Raw genomic sequence first — 24,683 nt, 5'->3', positions numbered from 1 at the left:
CTAACATCAACAGATAGCTTATGAGATCTTATTAGTTAGACAAAATGGATCCTGTAAGCATTTTCTTATATTATTCGAAAACCAACCGTACTGAGCTTCAACTGATCGAATTTAGCACTTCACCCAATTCTGCATTTTCACTTGTAATATCAACTAACCCAATAGCGAATTGTTAACCAACTATCGCTTCCAGTATCGAGTAAACTAATTATGTCCTTGCCCTTTTCATTTGCTCACTTGCTAAGCCTAACAAAACAATCGTTTTACTTTATATATCACAAAGCGAGAAATAATCCTTCCATCCTTCCATTGTAGTACTTCAATCCTATTCCTGTACTCACTTGTTTCGTTTTGCAATACAATATTAATACTAGTGACGAACAACAGGTTAAATTTTGTGTGTTTTGCTTTAATCTTCGTTTTAAGTAACACGTAAATGCGACTTTTTTGCCTTTAAATAGTTTTGTTTTTCGATCCCCGCCTCTTCCATCCAGTGGGGATCCTTCTTCGTTTAAGTTAAGTGTTGAGTTCTAGTGAATTATTACATTATTACATTAGTAATTGTTTAAAATATTGTTCGTTTGTTTGTTTTTTTTTGTTTTTTTTTTTTATTTTTTCACACCACATTCCTGTGTGAGTGTTTCTTTGTCTCTAGTCCTGTGTTACCGCTCGATTCAGCTTACATTAGGGAAAAAATCAAATCGAAATCTGAAAACAAACAATTCCGTTTCGTCGTAGTAATGCCGACCGAGCCGGTGAAATTGTAGCTTTCCTTATCGAATGGATCGGTTCCGGGATGTGTTTTGTATGCTTGTCTATGAGTTTCAATTGATTTCTATTGCTCTGCGGTTGACGGTTGATGAGTTTGCTCTTATCATTTACGTTAGTGTCAAGTGATTCGGAATTCCTATCTAACGGATGCCTATCGGACAGTGTCTTGATGTGTCGGACAGCGAATGTACAGAGCTGTCGCGAATGAGTGGGATGTAATGAATGTGTTGTTGATGGAATTGTAATGATTTCGCCAAATTAGAATCGAATGTTGAAAACAATGCGATAGTCCCACGACAGAAGGACATAACTGCAAATGAGAGTCTCTCGTTGTTTACTTTCTCTTTTGATTATTGCGTAGCCATTACTGCAATTTCTCGGAAGTTTCCAACATAAATCGAAAGCTTGTGATTTTAATTTGAAAGTCTTACGAAGAGTAAGGTATCAAATATAAACAAAAAAGTAAACAAAGAGAAACTGTCATTTGCAGTTAGACCCTTTTGTCATTGGACTATCAAATTTTCTGATTGTTCGTCTGAATGAAATTCTAATGAGAAAAGTTTGAAAGGCCGAGTTCAACTTACTGATTTCTTTTTCCGCACAGGGAACAAACAAGCTTGAGCTCAATTCTTTGAATTAACAGAGCAAAGAAGTGAAAAATCAATGAATTTTTCAAACATCAGACGACTGGTACCACTGCTATTACGTTTGGACTATGTTTGCAGTGGCATTAAAAATGGATTTCGTTCTGGGATTAATTAAAAAGAAAAATAATTGCGAAAAACCATCACTCGTAATTGGGAAATTTTGCTAGACGGATAGTAGCCTATCAATTGTCAATCTGACGCAAAACTCTTTTCATCTGCCGCGTCATCTGAAATCAGTTTATTGAACTAGTGAGACGTTGGTTATATTTTCTTCTGCCTCTTGTAGATTTCACACAACTTTCAATATTCGTACGAATTCGGCCTTTCAAAAAAAACTAAACTAAAACAATTTGTTTTTAATTATTCATGATAGCTATTGTTGTTCCAGTGAAATTTGTCTTTCTTTAGGTTTTCAGTTAACACATTTCGTTTGCTATATTGACATGAATTGGCTGTAACCTGCAGTGTGTTTCGCATGATCTCGTATACAAAAATCTAAACTGGCGCGGTTTATGTTTGCTGCATTGAGTTTACCTGTCTATCACGCTATCGTCTGCTTCTAAATACTGCACAAAATGGCGGGCCGAAGATATTCTTCCTCTACGTTTGAACCTGGGGTACGCGTCTATCTAGTTTTGATGGAAAAATGTTCGTCTAAAAAGCGACAAGCACAAATAAAGGACTCCAAGCATCCTGCTCCAGGTGTGCGAAAGTTTCCGGGCGATTTTCCGGTCTTTTGTTTATTTTTTGTTTGCCGTTCGGCGTAACGTAAAAAATCTACCGTCTGACAACTGGCTGTAAAGCGAACGAATGATCTATGCGAAAATGGACGGGCCATTTTGTTTTTAGACCTAAGCCGTAACACCGTGACCAGTTTGTATGTGTAAGTATGGCGAGCGTTTTGATCCCAAAAGCTGTTCTCGGTATGAGAGGGGTGTATAAAACTAATATCGCTGATAACTGGAACCGCTGAAATGCTATTTTGTTTTGTTTGTCACTCTGCCAAGTGGTCTATCGAATTAAACTTTATTTGCAAAAAGCGCGGGTTGCTGCGACGACGGTGACGACGATAAAAATGTAGACGGATGATGTGTTTGTTTTTTTTTATTTTGTTTGTTTATTTATTGGTATTTTTGTATATGAGCTGTTTTCTGCTGCATTCTGATTCTTCAAATGTAAATTTAGGTGAAGTTTGCTGCTCTGTAAATGTTACTAAACACGTGAGTAGTTAAGCTTTCCTACAAACGCCACGCCTCGTTTGGTGGCTGGTTTGAAATAATAATCAAATGACTGCTATTTCTACGTCTATGCATATTATCATTCACAGAAGTCCGTGTTGATTTAATGACCGGTTTCAATGTATGTAATCGAGTTTGACGTGCCTCCATAAAAATTCACTTTTAACTGGAAACGCATGGTGGTTATTAAAAGAGCCGAGCGTGTCAGTTATAATGTTTGCTATTTTATGGATTTCTCGGGGTGTGGCTCATGTACCGTTTTATCCTTCGGGGGTTATCGTTTGCTTATAGCAAATTCTTTAGCTGTTATTGCCTGGTGTACTTGTCCGGAACGAGGGTACTCAAACAGGGTGCATTGTGTTTGTTTTGTCCCGGTGTTGACGGTTGGTACTTGTAACGTCACCACTAATTACCAGTGAGTGCGATAAATGATATTTTTAACACACTAACTATGAGTGCATTTTATGACTTGGTTACTTTCCGTTGAAGGTCGTTCTGTGATGCATCCGCGTGTAATATTTAGTTCGTTTTGTTCAAAACAAAACTGCTCAATACCAAAACTACGTTTCTCAATGCATCGATGACAAGTGACAACCATGAATAGCTGACAGGCAGAATGATTATTTTAGAAAACTTCACTTATTTTCATGTAAATTACGGATTAGACAAATTAAACAGTTTGCTTACTTACTACTTCATAACCGACTCAAACTGTTCAATGGTGAACTAGAAATTGAATAAGAATGCTCATCCAATCGATGAATTTTGTGTGACATTGAATATGAAACTGTTGAGGATCCAATCTTAACCTCATTTCGTATACATGACAGCTTACGGCGAATCGCGGAATATCCGAAGAAAGCTGCGAAACAAACAGCACAACGGTTTCGCGATTTGATATTTCATAGTTAATTGGATGTATTATTGTCAATATTTTACCGCTGAAATTCCCTACATTCTATAATGCCCAGCAGCCACTCCAACACACCTACACTTGAATAAGTCCAATGAAAAATGTTGAAGAAAAAACTGAAGCGACGACTTTCTCGCCCGGTTCTGCTCCTACAGCGAAGTTCTCAGTGTACCAAAGTTTTGTAGACTTTTATGAGATATGTTAATCACTCAAAACTATACAAAGTTTCTCTACCATGTAACATTCATTCAATAAGCAAATAAATTAAACATTAGACTATAAATGAATCATTTCTTTAGATTCGAAATCATTTTCCCGACCATAAACAAAAACATCAGTGAAAACACAAGTTGAAAAACACACATTTTTACATGCGGTTCTAGTAACTGATGGTGGCCATGTCTCCTTCAGAACCGATGAGACGAAATCCTGGTGGATGCAGTTGTCCCATTTGAGGTGTACTTCCGGCAGCCGGACACCATAAAGGCTGCCCGCTAGCAGCCGTTAGGCAGCGGTCTGCAGCCAAGTTTATGCGGGCACTGCGACAAAATCAAATTTTCTGCGATTGCTGCGCTGGCAAGCACAGAACTAAGCAATGATGATACTTGGTTAACACTACAGAGAAGCCAGGTTTACCAACAGATTTCTAAAATGAGCCGCTGGCATGTTGTTAAAATTGTCGAGGCCTTTTTGTTTTTTGTTTTGCTCACTAAACCAATTTTGTGCTCCATTCCTTATAGAGAACTTGGGTCCGCTAACATTATTTTGAGTTATACCAGACCCTGTCAGCTTGGACCGAAATCAATCTTCAGTTCAACAACGCCATCGCACGGCATCACATTCAACATATCATGTCAGTTGTATGGGTGCGCAGCCCTGCTATTTTGGCGCGCACGAATTTGACATTTCTCTCCCCTACTTCTAAGTATGAGATTCGATGCGGACTCACCTGAGGGCGACATGCTCGCAAAAAAGGATGTTGCCAATGATTTGTTCGGGAAATGTGAGAGCTGGATATCTTGTTAATATGATGTCTTTGGTTATACCCTGATGGAAGGCATTTGAAAGTTTTTACCCGACATCTCTGGTTGTAAGCTTGTGGGCTTGAAAAAATTGCTACGTTTTTTTTATATTATTCGATCTTGGATAGAATCATTCATACATATACTCATAAGGGTCAAATAACTCCCAACTTACTCTGAACTCAAACAAGATTTGCTGGGTTCAGAGAAGATTATAAGAGATTGTGTGGGATTAAAACAGTTTAGGATGGATTATGCGTGATGATTGAGTATAGAAAACTCAATCAAAAAAGTTAAGGAGGACTGTACGAGATTAGATGAGAAAATTTCGAATTATTTGAGTGTTTATTTGTCTGAGTTACAAACTTAGAAAAGTTTACATCCTAATAGATGCACATAAAAGGAGCGTCGCGGTTCACTTACATTCCCAATTCAAAGCATGTGAAAATAAGTCATATCATTAACTTCACAGTTAATTTAGCTGAAGCTTACATCGATACAGACACAAAATTAATTTTTACATGTTAATAGATGTAATAATGTGCCATCACCGTAGTAGTTACGGCATGTTCGAATTTACGTCAAATGTAAATTTCATTTTTTCTAAGATTGTAGGTCACAGTTTAAATGAGCACCCTGTTTCCCCCGGATTGTAGATTAACAGCTTTCCATAAAATACTAGCAGAACCGTGTTTGCATATAATTAGTGGAATTCAATTAGTGCCATAGTGGGATTAAATGGAATATATTTTCTTTAAAAGTGATGTCCTATATCTGATTATATGAAAGTCACCATCCACTTGGCATAAAATGATCAATTTCTGTTTCGCCAAACCTCACAACCGATTTATTGTCAGGCTAGTGTTACCAACCTGTTAGCCTTAAGAACCCACTCCGGCCGGGGCACGAACATGTGACAACAGGCTTTAAATTCCACATTTAGAGATATCATTATTTGGAAAACAGTTCAAGTAAATTACGGTAAAACTATTTAAAAACGTTGCATTCAACGATGTTTTGAAAACTTCAAAAATTGTCTATAATCTATGGCCGGTGAGTTAAACGCGCTTCACACGATTCGTTCGGCGAAAGGTCAGCGGTACGGAATAGAAACGTATCGTATTTTCCTTTGTATGTGTACAATGGAGATGACGATACTCGCAAACAAACAAAGCCAACTACTGCAAAAGTTTTTACGAACAGCCTCATTCAACCTAACTCAAAATTGAGTGACACAACACTCGAATTCATAAAAAGTGCACGTACTCTAAACTACCTATGTACTCATTTTTGAGTTAAGAGACGAAACTTTCAAAGTTCAAGTATGTTTTACTCAAAATATGGAAAGAATATTTTTATCAAAATTTGAGTGAGTTTAACTCAAAACTTGAGTTCCTTGCACTCAAAATAAACACATTCTTATTCGTAAATGTTTATATGTTGATATCCTTATGTTGTACTTCTCACTTAGCATAATTGAAACAATTATGGGACAATTATGCATAGATAACAGTAGCGTAGTTGGGTGAAATGTGCAGTATAATTTCTGTACACATTTTGGAACCATTTCCACGTTCATTTCTCCCAAGTCGACGATTCTGACGTTACAATCAGCTCTATTACAGTTGGGTCTCCAACAACGTGTCAAACCAAACGGTGCTTCCAACAATCATTCTGCTCTGCACTAACCAAACCGGTGTCAACGTCACGACCGAGAACAATTGTTTCCCTGAGAGCGCACTATCAGATTAGATTTGTAGTGTTTTACAAAAAAAAAACAATAATTCCTTCACTCCTGAATGTACCAAGTTAGGGTCAACCCGAGAAGCCAAAAATTACTAGCGATTTTATGAGGCCTAGTTGAAACTGTTGTGTATTTTTTTCCTTCTACTGTTTAGCTTACTCCTTCACGTGCTGTCCTGCCTCACACAGCTCAACGCCGTATCCTTGTTCCATTCTGTTCTAAATATTAGATAACAAGACTGAAAGATGAAATCCTGCTATATATGAAATTGCCCGGTTCCCTCGTCGGTGCTCGGAACCACGCTCAGTTGGCGAAAAACTATGCAATGAATTGGTTTATTTAGTATAATTTAACATCCTAAGTCTACCCTGTCACGACGATGTGATAAACAGTGCCTGTGATTTGTTAATAGTTCTGTCGCTTGTTTGTTTTTTTTTTCATATAGATTAGATATAAAATCATGAAAGCAATCACTGAAAATAACCACTAGTTCGGATTTCCTGCATGAAACCCGTGCAAGCAAATCCGAAAACCGTCAGAAACATTACCATAGATGTCTGGTTTTCTCTTGGCTATCATATAATGCCAAAAGGTACAGAAAAAATACCCTAATCAGTTAAAAGAAGCTCTTATAGTATCTACCGCCTTAGGACTCGTCGGTTTTGTCACCCTCCGGATTGCCCCAGAAACGATCGAACCGGTCCCGTGCCTTATCCAGCACATCGGAGGACACATTTCGGTTTCCGACTGGTGAGTTGATGTCAGACTCGAACGTTGGATCATCCAGACACCGAAGGGTCGAACCGGGAACCGGTTTATCGAACCGTGGTTCTGAAACATTTTGTGCTACTGGTGCCGGCACTGGTTCTACCGGTCCGATTTGAACCGTTGGCTTTGGATCTACCGGTTGGGCTACCGATACAGGATTTACCGACGATGTGACAGACGATTTGGACTTCAACTGATCGTCGTCCTCATCTTCGGATTCCTTGATAGAGTTGGGATCTAGTTTACTATCTAAAAAAAGAAATGGTATTATTTAATTGTAAGAAAAGTTGAAAACTCAGGCACAGAGTTTCACTTACTAGGCATTTTGGATTGTTCTGCAAGCTCTGGCGGTGCTGATTGTGGTGCTGGTGGTGGATGATGATCCACTGGGGTAGAAGCTTTGATTTCACTATGTGGTCGAATCATAGGATCACCTGGACACAAAAGGTTGAGCGCTTTAGGTTCAAACAAGAAAATTCTCTCACATTTTAGAACTTGCATCAACCTCATGCAAAACAAAAAGGTTAGGGAAAAGTTTAATGATATGCTTCGAAAACAAAATTTTATCCTCCAAAATCAAAACTACTCATGCCACTCATGTAATGGGAAGAGAATAACCTCACCTGTCACGGACTCACCTTCTCTCACATTCTGGGTGACGGTGAATGTTTTCCCAGTGTCCAGCGGAACGGTCCAGTTGACCGGATCCGGCGAGCGCATAATGATCTGCTCCGGCGATTTTACCCGCGTCGGCTCCGGGGGAGACTTTATGATCTGCTCGGTGATTTCCGGTGCCTGCAATGGACTGGCTCCAGCAGCCGATACTCCGCCGTCCTTGTCAGCATCCTCCTCATCTGGTGGTGTTTTTTTTTCGGGTGAGATAGGAGAGAAAAAAGAGACAGAGGACAGATGGGTATAGCGAACATGCGACTAGAGTCTGACAGTGTGTATTCATATCTACATGTGGACACTGCTTCAACTAAAACGAAAACAAAAACGGACCTACAACAAAACAATAAAACACAATTTTACAAGAAAGACAATACGGAATAGTACAGTGAGATATGAGAAAATTAGGATAGATGTAAACATATCAAAAGTTTGTTTTGCGTTAAGATATACCGAAAGATATGACTTTTTTTGTGAGTGTACAGATTTTACGCATATTGTAATCTGCCAGCCCTATTCCAGCGGATTAGCGTTTCAAGACTGTTCTAAATTTAGCAAAATATACGTCAATTCACTACGAATCAACGGTTATTCGTGGCTAAATGCATTCAAATTTCTTGATACTAATCAATTCACAAAGCTTAAAAGAAATTTTCAGGCTCTCTTTATTTACTTTCTCTTTCGACTATGTCTGCGTTATTACAAAAATGTTCGTTTCATATCAGCTACTGTTAGAAAAATGGGAATATTGCCTTTCATTAACCTCGAATATTATGTAAGTAAATTTGAACATTACGGAGTTATTAACAGCAGAGAAAGTAACAAATGAATAACTCACATCTCCTTTTGAAATGTAAACGTCAAAATGTGCCACATGACTACTGTGCAGCCAAGTCCGAATCCGTATCAATGTTAACTCCAACGCAACAACCGTCAACCAAAATTTAGTTTGGTTTTCCCAGAATTTAGTGAGAAAATGCGACTGAACTGATGTTGCATGTTCTCTTCGCCATGTTCATTTGCTGCACGTTTTTTGTGCTGATTTTCACTGGGATAAGTTAAATTTACGTTAGAAATAACGGATTCCTTGACTTGACCGTTTGCCCCAATCTTACAAACCGTTCGCTCGAAAGCGCAAACATTTTCCTACTACATCGATTGCAATATCGTAAAAAATTACTATTTCAACAAACATTTGGCATAATGGGACAAAGGCTACCTTCTAAATATCTGTGAATAATTTTTGGAAAAAAAAACATTTTATTAACTTTGAAATGGAAGTGTAACTGAACTATGACTAGTGAAAATCGGAACATTAGGCGGAGGAGTGAACATTTCTTTTTCATTCACTAGTAAGACTGAAGCTCAGTGAGTACCGAATTCTTCTTCAAAGAGGATGCTGAACATTGGCTTATTGTTGATTGTCACAAAAAAATCTTAATATGAAACTTTTTTTCAAAAGTAGATAGTATAAAACATATGAAACTAACACAAAACATTTTAAAATTAATAACACCAAACTTCAGCCAACCTGTAGAATGTCAGATTCCGAATATTTAAACGGCAATTCTTCATTTTTGTTTGTAATCAATTTGTTGTAAATGGCCTTTTACCTCCCCTACGTAGGCCGCAACCAGACATCAAGATATCCAGCTCTCATATTTCCCGAATAAATCATTGAACATCCTTTTTTGCGAGCATGGCGCCCTCAGGCGAGTCCACATTGAATCTCGTACATAGAAGAAGGAGACAGAAATGTCAAATTCGTGCGCGCCAAAATAGCAGCACTGCGCACCCATACAATTGACATAATATGTTGACTGTGATGCCGTGTGATGGTGTTGCTGAACTGAAGATTGATTTCACTCCAAGCTGACAGGGTCTGCCGCAACTAAGATGCATAATGAAAAATCCAATCAACTCTTCTGCAATTCTCAAGTGGCGAGCTTTGAACTAAGCAATGGTGATAATTTTCAGATTTTGCCTGAAGATTCGAAAAAGAAATGTCGGACATTTTTTCTTATGAATAGAAGACTAACATACAAAAACGTGTCAAAATTTTGTACAAAAAATCGATCATGAGTGAATAGACTAGTCATAAAACTTTTGATCATAATTTATCAATTAATCTCAAAATCCAACCCAAAAAACAAAGAATATCCCAGACATGAAAACAGTACCCAACCTCATTCCTTCGAATTTGGTATTTCATGTTACGATTTCTCCATAAATATCAATCAAACATACCACGGAAAGTTACTGAATCATTAATGATAGATTTTTTTTTACCAAATTTTCACACGTTTTTGTATGTTAGTATTCGATTCATAAGAAAAAATAATAAAAACCTTGCATTTTGTTCGAATCTTCAAGCAAAATCTGAAAATTATCACCATCGCTTAGTTCAAAGCTCGCCACTCGGGTAGCGCTGCGATCGCAAAAGGGTTGGTTGTATTCTTCAATAGGACAATTTTAAATCATATCTCGGATCATTTTTCATTAGGGCGTATAGAAAGTGACAGTTTGTCTTTAACCACTCTTTCTTTCGATTATTGTGATGTGATTAAAAAGATTTTTTTTGATTTCACTACTCTGTTTGAAAGTCGGGTGTCATTTTATGCAAAGAGTTGAGTGATAAAGGTGGAAACCGCTTGGTAATTGATAGAAGAGAAGGTAAACAAAGAGAAACTGTCACTTGCTTATACGCCCTAATAAAAAATAAACCGAGATATGTTTGATGACAACCCATATTTGTAAGGTTTTGTCATCTGCATTCGTTCAAACTCAAATAAATGGAAAAATTTGTCAAAACTTTTTCTTAAATACACGGGATATGTCAAAAGAATCACCATAACCATAAAATAGTACCAAGCAACGGAGAATTCTTTCGAAAATTTTCATATCGGCAGTAATTGAAGAATCCAACCAACATTTTTGCGATCGCTGCGCTGCCCGGAGTGGCGAGCTTTGAACTAAGCGATTGTGATAATTTTAAGATTTTGCTTGAAGATTCAAACAAAATGCAGGGTTTTTAATTTTTTGTCGTGAATACGACTTACTTTACTATAGGGTGCCTTTTAAAAATTTACCCTCTGAGAGAGTGATAAGTTTTTGATCGTGAATATCTCTTGTTGTATCTACCGAATCAACATAATTTTTGCTACATGCCATCGAAAATATGATCACAATTTTATGATAAAATTTTCAGTTGGGTAACATAATCTCAAATAATTCAAAATTAACTTTTCTGAAATGTTTGGTATAAACGAGTATAAAAGAGGATAATTCATAAGGCGCGTTTGCCTTTCTCGTATTTTTAAAGCTCATAGCTCAGTGATCTGTGAAAGGATTTATATAATCTAACTACGAAATTTTTCAACCTAAACGTGTATAGCAAAAGCATTGAAGTATATCAATAGTACACTATTGAAAAACCTGTCTCATTTGACCCATGTCAACACCAGCCAATTAGAACGCGTTCTGAGGAAGAGAACAAAATATCTGCTGCTGTACAACAAATCATTCGAGGAAAATGTTCCGAACAGTGTTTAATATCGCAGTGAGTTCCACAATTTGGTCCTTCTGAAAGGCAGGAATGAATCCCGTATAGCACCCTGATAGTTTCTTTCAATGAAATGCAAATCCGAAATGAAATAATCGAAATTAAAATTCTATATGCTACTATTTCTATATCCGTTAGGACCACCCATTAGTAAAAAAGCTACAGACGAAATCACATAAAAAGAAACCTCTTAACAAAAATTGGATTAGATTGGATTCTATCGCCACTGCAAGCAGATGTATTTTGTGTCGTTTGCACAGCTAGTTTCGCTTCCGACAAGAGCGATTACGTCACAGCTGCCAGCCATTTGCATGGGTGAAAAAACAACGGTGTAGAGCATTACACAAAATCAGTCGTTCTAATGGCTCTAAAAGTTTTTTAAAGAGCTATTAATACTTGTTGTTCGAAAATCGAAGCTAATTATCCTCAGTTTAGTGCAAACCTAGAACTGTTTGATTTGATTTGTGTACTTTTCGCTGTGTGAAATTCACAGTAATCGAGATCAAGTGAAACCTTCTTTGTTTTTGCGAAAAATGTGCCAAAGTTTAATGTCGTAGAGAATTACGCAATTTGACCCTCCTGAATGCTAGAAACAAATTCCAATAACATATTGATAGTTTCGTTCAATAAATTAGTCCTATTGTATCATTGATCAACATTAATGTTTTCTTTATTGGAAGATTATGATCGTTTGTAAACGCTACACCTACACTAACCATATCAGTATCGCACCCACGTACAACAGTTCAGCCTGGAATTAGATGACAGAAGTCAGCGGCATCCATCGGAATTCGAATTCAACTCATCACTCTCCATCACAAACACTTTCATAAAAGGTTCTTTTCAGAGCCACCATTATTTTATTATAAAGAACTGTACTGGTTATTTCATAATATTTGTGTTTCAGAATGTTAAATGTAACTAATCTGTACTTCAGTTTAGGTGTATCGTTTCAAATTCTACATACAATTTCATGCAATTGATCAACTAATTGATATTCGGAAGTGTTAAGGAACATGTCAGTTGTTTTCGTATTCACGACATCCAGTTATGTCTCTGACATTACCCACCCGCCTTTATTCTTATGAATCGACTACTAACATACAAAAACGTGTGAAAATTTGGTGAAAAAATCGATCATTAATGATTCAGTAATTTTCCGTGATATGTTTGATTGATATTTATGGAGAAATCGTAACATGAAATACCAAATTGGAAGAAGTGAGGTTGGGTACTGTTTTCATATCTGGGATATTCATTGTTTTTTGGGTTGGATTTTGAGATTAATTGATAAATTATGATCAAAAGTTGTATGACTAGTCTATTTACTCATGTTTTATCATCTAAATCAAATCTGTATGTGAACTGAAAATTTCAAATTTCATCCGAGATTGTCAAAAGTATAGGACAATTTGAAATCATATGTTTCTGTTACTCAAGTAAATTGAAAAATTCTTCAAAAATTTGTCTAAATTCATGGGATATGTCAAAACAATCACCATAACGCTATCTCGTGGTGATCACGCTGATTGGATTCTTCAATAAATAAGAATTAACATTACCACATCAGTGTGAAAACTTTTTCCTCCACTTTTATTTTGATTTTTCAAATAAAATTTCTTTAAAAAAAATCGTTGAAAAAAATTAGGTAAAATAAAAAAAATTTTCAAGTAAAATAAAATAAAGAAATATTTGGTCCATGATTAATGCTAACTTTAACCATTATGACAAATATTATAGATAAGCTTCTATCAGTCTTGATTAAAAGTGTTTCGAACATCACGATTGATTGAATTGTACAATGTATGGTTAGAAATATACCTAAGTACAGTTATTTTCACCTTCATAGCCTGATTATTTTACAAGAAAAGATTTCTTTTCGAACATAAATATGGCTAAATACATCCTTTGAAAAGTGCTGTCAAATATCAAGCAAAATATATGGTTGAAAGAAACATGTAATATTCCAACCAAAGAACACATGAGCGGTTGCTTCAAGATATATATCAAATAAAAAATAACATATTTTCGAAACAGCTATATATTTACTTATATCTAGAAAAACCTTAAAATATGCTTGAAGCAAAAACTGACTTATTTTTGAAGTGAACTGTTCTTTCTTTCTTATCCGTGTGTGTATGATTTATTATTTCCTTGGTGGACACTTCGGGAAACATCCGAAATAATGGAAACGTAATGAGGTTTTGCACGAAAATGACATAACCTCTCAAAATGAACAGAATGAACTATTTTTTGACAGTCGACCAAGGATGACTTTTATCGTATCAAAGAACGTTCACCAGCAACTCTTCACACGATTGAATCAGTGGTATCAAAGAGAGACGGATATCATCGCAACAACAAAAACCCGGCATGGCTCATTTAACATAGAATAGACACCAGTGCGAGAGCGAATTTCTCTCGATGATATTTCTGAGAATCAAAGGTTAGCACGCTGCTGTGGGGATCTTCTCTGAAGCAACAAACGGTCGCTTATTCTCGTTTCGCGATCCGATTCTATACAGGCAGTTGATAATTGCGATAGAATCATTTTACTATTGCCGCTTATTCTAACTATGTGCATATAACCTTTGTATAAGTTGTGTCTATGAAAATGTAAGTGAATGCTCCACACAAGGGGTTTGAAATATTGAAACCTATTATGAGAATCATCGATTCGATTTTCTGCGACAATTGTCAACTTGCGATTCTCTCTTGGGAAATTCCACACAGCAACGATCATTATCAGACTGTAAATTTTTTTAAGGGCGTGAAATACTCAGAGTATGAAGTGGAACGAAGCAATGTAGCAAAATTGTATCACGGTTCATGCATTGAGAGACTCGAGTTCTTGTAGCATCTTCTACCGGATTTAAAATGTTGTATACAATACAGATAGCAATATAGCAGCTACTGTCAAATTTTCGGCAACCACCAACACTGCAGTCGACGTGTATTTGTTTAGAGTTTAAAAGTTCATCAGAGGTTCATCGGTTGAATCTAAAAATTGCGAGTCGCTTCGCACTAAACAGATTTATACAAATATCGCTCCTTGATGCTGGAAACACATACAGGGCAATCTTTTTAGTTATTTTCACTGTTGAACGCGTTTTTAACGGGCACTTTTTCGTCATTTTTCAATCTTTAATTTGCAGTCGCAAAGCATAACAAACACACGGCAACTGTCAAAAATGAATTTGATTTATCGGCAGTTCATTAGTGTCGTCATCGTGCAAAACCTAATTGTGTAGTTAATTTTTCCTGTCAATTGAAATATCGTCTTGTTTTTTCTGTGTGCGGAACTTGAAGAGCGAAACATTAGGAAACAAATAGATATGACAGTTTCGTCTATTTGATATTCCTAAGAGCCGAGACTTATATACTACATTGTTTTTTTTTGTATGAAGCATTTTTACGAAGGAGAGAAAATTTCGATTGGTTTTTATGTTTTGTAAGTTGCGCCCGTCAATAAAAATGGCTGGACTTTTTTCCCCAAAATGATACTCAAACCCATCGTTTTAAAGATAAAACTGTCGATACGAACAAAAATATTACGATTTTTGGAAACAAACTCCAACGATTGATAGTTTCACAGATTATCACACTGAATTTAATGTTGACGAGTTATGCATAAATAGTGTACAAAATGGATGACAATCTATTAAAAAATATAAAATTACATACGAATACTTTGAAAATGTCCGCTTAATTACTTTACAGGTTAAAATAGGATGACAGCTCAATGGAACACTGTGTGTTTTTATCCGATTTTTTAACTGTGTCTATATCCGTAGGACTTCGGCTCGAGGCAAAAATCGGCTAAGATTGTTATAGTTGAAAAAAACTGGATAAAATATTTATGGTGCCAAAAGTTGTTCCAGTTTAGGCATTGCACTTGGTACTCGTTTCAAATTTTTTCGATGGAATATACGCATTTAGCCGATTTCTGCATTGGGCCGCTCATATAGACAATGTGGATGAACAGATCTATTATTATTGAAGCGAACAAATAACACACAAACACACGTAGCATGAGGGATGGACAGAAAACTAACGAATAAGCATTTATCTAGGATAGAGATGGAATGAAACTACTATCACTACAGAACTACAAATGAAAACAGAAAACAACACTCAAATACAACACCAAAACACCCAGCAGACGTCTCTTTGGTCCTTCGTTCGTGATAAGAAGCGCTCTTTCGGTGACCTCAGTTCCACATTTCAACTGGATTCGATTAATTACAAAAACAAACATAAATATTTAACGTCTTCAAGCAGACGTGCTCTCAATAAAACTAATAACTGAAAGATTTGACAATTAACGTGGTTCGATAAATTTGTTCGACACACCTCTACTAGTACAAATTTCAAAGGTTTACTGAGACTCGTAGACCGGAGCGGGTAGGTCTCGAAGCACGAATGACTAAGCACATGTTTCTTCATTTTTTTTTTCTTTGTCGTGGTTGGATAAATGTCTTAATTTTTGTTTGGCAGAAAAGCGCTACTTACTTCCGGCAGCTTTGGTTCCCAATTCGGATTTTGCGTTGTTTGCGAATTTGCGCGTCGGATCTTTTTTCAACGAATCGACGGCCGCCGCCGTCTTGCCATTACTAGCCGTTCTGGGCCGATTCTGCGAGCCAATCTTAGGACCGAGTGTGAGCTTAGCGCGTGAAGGATGCGAGGAGGCTGTCATGATGGAAGATGCGATGGTTTGGTTGTTGGGAATGGAATTGTTGTTGCTCAGGTCGGGCTTGGTGGGAACCGATGTCGGTGGGTGGGTTTGATCGGAAAGGTGATTGTTGTTGGTATTGTTGTTGTTGTTGCTGTTGTTGATATTATTGGTGGTGGTGGTGGTGTTGTTGTTATAGTTGTTGTTATTATTGTTGGTGGTCTGCAGGGATCTACTGGGAGGGGCGGAATGCACTCTCGTGGAGGCAACGTGAGGCACGGTACTACATTTGGAACGGGAATGATTGATGGTGGTGGATAGGGTTGCTAGAAAAAATGGTAAATAATTGGAAAAGAATAAAAAATAAATTAATGAAATGTTTCCGTAGACTATGTGGTTACAACTACCGAAATGAGCGAAGAGAAAACAAGGGTCCTAACTGAAAAGGAAACTGATGAGGCGTTTTACTTACAAAACGGTATGACGGGAATAATGTAGTTTGAATTTGTGGCAAATGTTGTTTAGTACAAATTATTGAAGAATGTAGTTATGGTCATGTAATCGCGATACAATATACCCGTAGATTTATTATCGATTCGTTGATCTAAACAGTCCGAAAACGACAATATTCAGCCGAAATGATTACGATGAGAAAATCCCTGCAGAGAATTAGTTTTATTGCAACGCGTCAATTTTTCCCTCGTTTCCCCTACGCGACTAATAAACTAGTTGAACTCTTCCGATTTCAACCTAAACTGGTAGCATTTGATGATTGATGTTTCGAGTGTGCTGAAATCTTGGTTAATTTTAACCACAAAATAACGCGATGGTGACACTTGTAACCATTTCAACTGATATGAAATATGTTCAATGTAATTTAATGATCGTGCTTCCAATCTATCTTTTCGCGTAGTCGATTAACGGAACGCGTCAAATTTATCGAATTCTGCGTAATAAATACTCTAAATCGTGCACTGGTCTTTCCGCGAACTGCAATACTGCGAAGGCCAATCCATTGCAGTGACGTTATTTTCTTATCCTCTTGGAGCACCTAATTTTCAAATCTTTAAAACATCATCTAAACCTAGGACAGGACCTGACAATTGTTAATCCACTTTTAGGACCAATTTCGGACCAGCTCGTGATTGGTTGAAATTGACATAAGCAAGTACAAGTTGTTGAAATCAATATTACTGCAGGGTGGTAGAAAAAGTGTTGTCAGTATCGTCGGTAACAATGTAGCTTGATATTGGATATTTTATTTTTCGGGTCATCTTTTCAAAATTATTAATTTCAATAGGATATAAGTTCAATTTGTTTTTAGGTCCTGTCAATGCGGAAAGTATACGAGTACATTTAACAATCACTGGATGATACAAAGAGAAAGCCTGAAATCACGAAGTGTGATATGGACGAGAATATTGATTATGTTGGTTGAGAATAGCACCGAATCTTTGGATACTTCTGTATGTTATTATTTTTCGCAAATAGAATATGTTGAATACCTACTTTAGTTAATGAAGCTGCAAAAATTAATTACCCAAAATTGAGTGTTTTAGAAAAATTTTATTAAGCTGTTTCAACTAAACGTTTTCTTCAAAACAAACATCTGATCAAAATGAATCCAGAGCTATATTTTTGTCCGATATAACATTTGTCTAAGTGTTTTCAAATGATAAATAATTGCATGTTATAAGGGAAGAAAGTTTTCAGAATGAATAATTATCTCTACTGGCAACAGTGATCCCGAGGCATTTATTATTTACAGCAGGGAGCAACCGGAATAAGAAGAGAAATATTTTTCTGGAAAAAGAAGCCAGTTGTCTGGTCCTGTCCTAGATCTAAACCGACTTCAGTATAACAAGGCAGTTAATTTTGAACATCATCAGATAGCTGTAGTTACAAGGTCGTTTTTAACTTTCACCCAGAGCTGCTAAATTGAGTGTCTGAGAGCCGATCTGTCATAACTTATATTATCTTGATATTACACTCACCAGGACGCTCATTGATTGCCGATGCGATTGATATTATCTTCATTTCTCCTGTCACGATTACGATGTTGATTACGATGTGACTAATTATTAATCAAGCAGCACAAACATTGAACTAAATTCATTTACACCAATAAACTCCGAAGTCCGATGACTTTTTGCAAAGAACAATGAACTTTATCAATTTATGTTTGTGTTAGTACCACAAACGAATTTCCAGACATGACAGTCACGATCTTTTTTTGGCGCACATCTACGGTCCTCCGTGAAACTGGCACCAATGGTGATAAATTGGTTGCACTGCTGAGTTCCCATCATACATTCATACTGCAAATGTCAAACCGTGAGAACCCTTTCGATTCGGTACCTCATTTGTATACATTGAGATTTTATGGCACACTTTGGTTGAAATGATAACAATGCAATTAATCTCGCGCTCCACCAAGCGGTGAGTGCGGTCATTTCAGAAGGTACCGGGACCGAACCACTTTTTTGTAATATTTATAAGCACGTACATGTCTTTATTATTTATCTTTGTTAGTACTCTCATAGATTTTGTTTTACTTCAGCCGGGAATAGGATAGAGAAAACAAAAAAGTTGTCTGTCTTTGACTAAGTATACTTCTACTTGGTCATAGAACTATCGAGTATCTCATTTGACAGACACTGACCGTACCGATTACAGTTGACGATGATTTTAGTCGGTCTGTCAAGGTCATTTGACATGACTGAAAATTTGCAGGTCTGCTTTCCCTCTCGAAAACGTCCAACAGTGTTACAGTATACTTATACATATTCCTCTCTTAGCTAGTTTCAGCTAGTGCCAACATCACTAACATCGGAGAGTAAAATTTCTATTGAATAGATCGACTAGGGGATACCGGGGCTAAGCAGGACATTTTCAGGAAATAAGAAAACGCATACATTATAACTAAGTTTTTACCCCAGTTATCTGTATCTTTGTGTAGCTTCTGCCTTCAGCTAAAGATCTCTATTCGTGGTTTGGAAAAATATGCCTTAGTTTCCGTAAAAAGTCGCGAATAAGTGACCAACCGAAAATTAAAAAGGGTATGCATATAAAAACTGCTTCCAAACAGAACTTAAATTGATATAAGCTGTTTGAAAGAATTTGTATTGGAGATGATCCCAAAATTTTAACCTTTTAACTGTCAATTATTTAGGTTGTGAAATTTTTTTTATTTTAATTTTTCAAAAACTTCATTAGCGAACAAATTGAAAAAAAATCGAAATATTTCAACAATTATGGGAAACCTTTCAGATTTTTTTTCAGAATTTTTAGATATAACATAAAAAATAAATCTTATATAAGTACACAACGGGGTATAATATCAAACTTAAAAAAAATCGATCGAAGAACCATGCGTCTCCATCGAATTATCATCAGATGGAAACGCATGATATGTAATGCTAAAATCATATATCACATGCCCTTGGAACTAAATACTTTGCGTTTCCATCTACAACTTGAGTTCAGGGCTTGAGCATTGATGTAATTATCAATGATAAAAGAATTTCATTCCTAATATTATTTATACAAGCCCATACGCATGTCTCGATTTAGCTAGCAAGAATGTAGGAAAACACGCATTAGTGAACATGTTATCAGCGGACGGTTGTGTTTCATCCTTCCTTATGAGGAAACATGAATCAGAACTAATGAATTGACAAATATTGTATTCAAATCAATGTCAGTACACAGCAGCTAACTTCAACCACATATTTTTGCTATATTCAGTGAAAACTCTAAAGAGTATTAAAACTATAATTCTTTTGCAGAAAAAGGTAATCAAGCGAAATCCCAAAAAAACCTTTTCAGCTATAAGTTTTTGGAAAAACTGTTCGTCAACGTCAGAAATGACTCTACAATACAGCCGCACAGTGGAACATGAGGAAGAAAATGATATGGTCTGGTGCAGTTTTTCATGAGGTGGTGTAGGAAGCCTCGTGAAAATCGACGGGATAATTATGACAGTTTCTAACTTCAACATCTTGCAGGATAATCTGGAGGTTTAGTTGATCCAGCCGAGACTTTATGATAAGTTCGGCTTTGATCCCCTGCATTACTACTAGGTTAATCGTGTGAGACGGACGGGCGTGTGTAAGTAACATTGGGAATGAAATTCTTTTATCATTATTAATTACGTCAATACTGAAGCCTTGAATTCAAGTTGCAAATGAAAAAGGCATGGTATTTAGTTCCAAGAACATGTGATATAAGTTTTTAGCATTAAATTCCATTCATCTCCATCTGATGATAATTTGATGGAGACGCATGGTTTTTCGATAGATTATTATTTTTTAAATCTGATATTATACCCGTCCATATCTTTCTAAAACTAATATAACGTAATACACTTGACTGACTTGAATGACTTATTTTTAATTTGGAATTTTTAGTGGTAACAAAACTGTAAGTGAGAATAAAAAAAATCGACCTTCATTTCTTACCGGACAAAATTGTTAGCATAGTTTTTCTTAGGAAAATCTCAATTTCTTTAGGTTTTCGTATAAAAAATCCGAAAAACGTTAATTTTTCTATGGACTCGTAGATCCGTAGAAAATCTCCGAATTCTTAGATTTAAGAAAATTACCTGAAATCGCTAATGCTAGTTAGCCATTTTGAAATGAATTTGTTTTCTTCACTCAAACAGTTTTAAGTACGATTCAGACGATCAGTCAACTTTTGTCAATGTTAAAGAGACTTCACCGTTCGTTGAGATCAGTTTAAGACTTTCATCATTGACCCAACCCAACTACCCAGAAGTTCCGAAGTTTAACCATCTCCGAGAAAACTTTACGGAGAAAATATTCTTTGAAAGATGCTCACACACAGACATTTGCCGACCCCGTCGAGCTTAGTCGAATGGTATTTAACACTAGGAGTCTCCGAAGCTCCGATCGAATGTCGGTTTTTCCGTCAATTCTTTCTACAGAGAAAGGAAACCGACATTTTAAAGAATTTTGACATTGCTCAATGGTGCAAATATTATCACAACACTGCTATAAGAATGTTGCTACGCCGAAGCTCTTATTACATTGTTATAAGTCGGTAATAAATTTATGCCCAGAGTTCTGCCGAATAATTTTAACAGTTGGTTAAATTTGAGTACTAAGTCATGGAAGGATTTTCATTAGCTTCGCTTCATGAGTTTTTAAATTTTCGCCAAGCATAGAATAAAAAATTCAGAAGATAAAAACATCACCGAGTGGTATACAACCATTTTTATTTTCGGTTGTTGTAGTAATGTCTCAAGAGGTTTGCAAAACACAACAACCACAACCGGACCAACCATTAAAATTTTATCTGGCGAAAAAAGTAATCAATACACTTCGAGAGTAGCATAATCAAAAACAAAACTTACGTTTCACTACTTGTATCCACAAAAAAAAATTTTCATTTCGCATTTTTAAATTTCTCGTAAAGAGATCTATAGTTAGTTATATACATTCCAAACAAAAAGAAACTAGTTAGTAGATGCCGGAAAACGTTGTTTGATGCCATTCCGGAATCCAAGATGACGACTTTCGGTTTTTATTTCCGGCACCTACTCATCAAATCCGTTCCCAAAATGCATATATTGTAAGAGACTTAAGGAAATATCAATAAATCTGAAGTCGCCATTTTGGATTCTGAATCGAATTATGACATTGCTTAATGGCAACTATTCGTCATATCAGTTCCACAAGAACAGCATTCGAATATTGCCATAGATCATATTCTCATGTTTTGCGAAAACTTCTTTTTACGTAGTAGGTTCTTAAAAAAGTGTTCGTGTTTTTAGGACAAAAATTGTAAAAACTGATTACGTTATTAGACAGTTATTCGATTCTTTACAAAAAGTTATGTTAATCGTATGCTTCGGAAGTGATGGTTTGGGAGTATATAAAATTTCAAAAATTTCTAAGCAAGTTCTAAGTTCACCATTTACCATGATCCTTCGTCATATATTGTTACAAAGTTACTTGAAAACAAACATCTCATCCCGTTTTACATGAAATGCTATTTTGAATAGAATCTTAAGCCTGGAAAACACTTTCCTGTCTACTTCAAACCCAAAATCACGAGAAGTGGTTATGGTTTGAACTTATTAAAATAATGATACACGAATAGAAGTCGAACATCAAGGATAGAAAGAATCTCAGGAATCCGTTGGAAGTCAATCACGATTTATACCATCTATGCACATAAATCAAATAATTCGATTCGCTTCCATAAACTAAACTCATAAAGTTGGTATTAAATTCCTGTAGTGAAATTTGATCTTTTGTTTCAACAGACTTCGCAGCCGATTCAGAGTGTACAGAACCATTGCATGGCAGGTGCTACGGATTCTACTGACACTACGAATCCTTCCAGGTCGGGGCTCGAACATACGACGACTGGTTTAGAAGACCCTATGCATTGAACCGCCAACCCGGGACACTTCTACTTTGCACAGTTTAATTTCAAAATTTTATTCATAGACTTGAACAAAATTGATCTTGAGTGCAATATTTGTTTATTATGAAGCATTCGTCACTTGTTTGTTGCTTGAAATCTTTCTAAAAAACACAAAAACTGCGATGCCGACACTTCTTTTGTACAGGAAACACGCTCGTACACATTCGAGTAGGTGTCTAAAATATTAAATGAATAAAAAATTCAATCGGTTCCTTTCAGAAGAGAAAGTTTGACAAAATATGGCATCATTTATTTTGACAAAAATAAATTCCATTTGCATTAGGTTTTGCACGATGGGCACGTTGACAACATAAATGAACTGCCGATGAATCAAGTTCATCATTTGACAGATATCAGTGGTTTGTTTACATATCTATTAACACGTATGCAAATTATTATGAACACAAAAATCACTGATAGCTGTCAAACCACAAGCTTCCGATTGATATTGGAAACTTTGGATAAATTGCAGTAATGGTTGCCGTAATAATCAAAAGAGAAAGTAAACAAAGAGAGGATCTCATTTGCAGTTAGGCCCTTTTGTCGTAGGACTAGCGTATCGTTCGTGCAAAACTCTATTGTCTTCGACTTGTTAGTAAATTAAGGTCCCGTACATAGCAACTGAAAGCCTCAGCTGTGAAGCCGTAAAGCTAGACTCAACTTCAGCGAATTTTTGTAATTATGCAGTAGAGCAATGTCTTTTTATGCATTTATTTTCGTTGTTTGCTACACATTTGACAATTTTGAACCATTTGTTGAGAAATCTGCCCTTTCATATGCAGAATATTTGAATATCTGGTGAATCTACAAAATCTGGCAAAAGATTTGGTTTGTTAGAGTAACTGTCGAAATCACAGATGCCAGGTAAAAATTTGAAATATCTTCCGACAGAGTTGCAAAGGTCTGTATATCTGCTGTTAGCAAGCTTGTCTTGCTGGCAGCAATTTCTCTATAAATTGTGAAGACGAGCAAAAAAAAGGCCGCGACAATTCAACAGTCTGCAAATTTTAACCGAAAGTCTGCGAAAAACTCGATTTTCAAAAGTCTGCAAAAGTCTGTATTACAAAAAATTTCTGCAGCACTATGTCCGATATCTGCAGATTTACAGACAAATCTGCAGATCTGGCATCTCTGGTCGAAATATGAAAAAAATTAAATATGAAAATTAATTTAATATGAACATTTTCAACTCTGCATTCAAGTCAGAGATGCCAGATTTTTTATAGGAAATCAGTATTATCTGTATTCCCTAATAAAATTAAATATCAACAATAAAATTATGTTCAAAGATGTTAGTCCAATACATTATGGCTGTAGAATTGTAGATTCAATGAGTAATAATTCTTTTCATCTGTCTGTTGGAACAGAAAGGTTAAATTCTACAAAAGGAATGTAATGCCAAGACTTTGCTTCTTGCCACTTCATTCAAATACTAATAGTTTGCTCATACGAAAAAGCTTTTTTTTTGCTTCTATGAAATCCGTATTAAATTTAGAAAATCTGTACCATATCTGTATTCTGTATGCGTATGTAAAAATCTGTATAATACAAATAAATCTGTATAAATGGCATATCTGATTCGACCCTCTCAGCAGGCCGTTCAATTTTGTTGGTTTTTGAGCGACATATTGCACGAAATATTCGTTCAATTTGCTGGAACGGTTTGATGTTGTTTTATCTCTTGCAAAAATAGTGTGAAAATTAAGTGTTACCTTTACATAGAAAGAAAATTTGTTGTTATTCTACGTGAAGTAAAAGTATTGTGCAGGTATGTATCTTTAGTTTAAACAAATAAGTGGAAAAAACTTCAGGAATTCTGCAGTAAAACTAGTCCAACGGGGCTCCAACTCCTCATGTTAAAAATGGCTCAACAATGGACCTCTGTCTGCCGGGTTTGTTGAACGAAAAAAGTGGCATTCGGTTCAACGGTCTGTTTCAAAATCGGCAAACGAAGGTCCCGTGTTGGCCTCCCGTTGAACGATTGATTGGACTTTCTTTGGACCAATGATCCAACGTATTGGACCAATAAAGGACCACCGTTGAACGTTTTTTTAAGTGGGGAGTGAAAACAAGAACAGGGATGCCAGGTTCACAGATTAATCTGTGTTTCGCGAATTTTCTACTTTTTGCACAGATTTTAAAAATTGCACATATTTCTGAAAACGATCACAGATTTTCACAGTTTCTAAAATCGATCACATATTTTCATAGATTTTTTAAATCG

At 36.2% G+C, this 24,683-nt stretch overlaps 1 protein-coding gene across 11 annotated transcripts in view; it reads right to left on the bottom strand.

Annotated features, from left to right (window-relative positions):
- Positions 1–17: 17 nt before the first annotated feature.
- Positions 18–24,683, bottom strand: part of LOC131439702 (uncharacterized) — a 107,975-nt gene continuing 83,309 nt past the window's right edge. For 6 of the 11 annotated variants that reach the window (XM_058610995.1, XM_058610998.1, XM_058611005.1 and 3 more), the window contains 4 exons: positions 15,847–16,332; positions 7,727–7,957; positions 7,421–7,558; positions 18–7,352 (listed from right to left, as the gene is read on the bottom strand). In XM_058610995.1, the coding sequence (XP_058466978.1) occupies positions 6,982–7,352; positions 7,421–7,558; positions 7,727–7,957; positions 15,847–16,332 (1,226 nt within the window). In that variant the 3' untranslated portion in view covers positions 18–6,981. The remainder of the gene's footprint in view (positions 7,353–7,420; positions 7,559–7,726; positions 7,958–15,846; positions 16,333–24,683) is intronic. The other 5 variants (XM_058611000.1, XM_058611001.1, XM_058610999.1 and 2 more) reach the window with 4 other exon arrangements.

The sequence above is a fragment of the Malaya genurostris genome, chromosome 1 (assembly GCF_030247185.1).
Source record: "Malaya genurostris strain Urasoe2022 chromosome 1, Malgen_1.1, whole genome shotgun sequence".
Taxonomy (NCBI): Eukaryota; Metazoa; Arthropoda; class Insecta; order Diptera; family Culicidae; genus Malaya; species Malaya genurostris.
The sequence above is the reverse complement of the archived record's forward strand: the minus strand, read 5'-3'. Positions and strand labels throughout refer to the sequence as shown.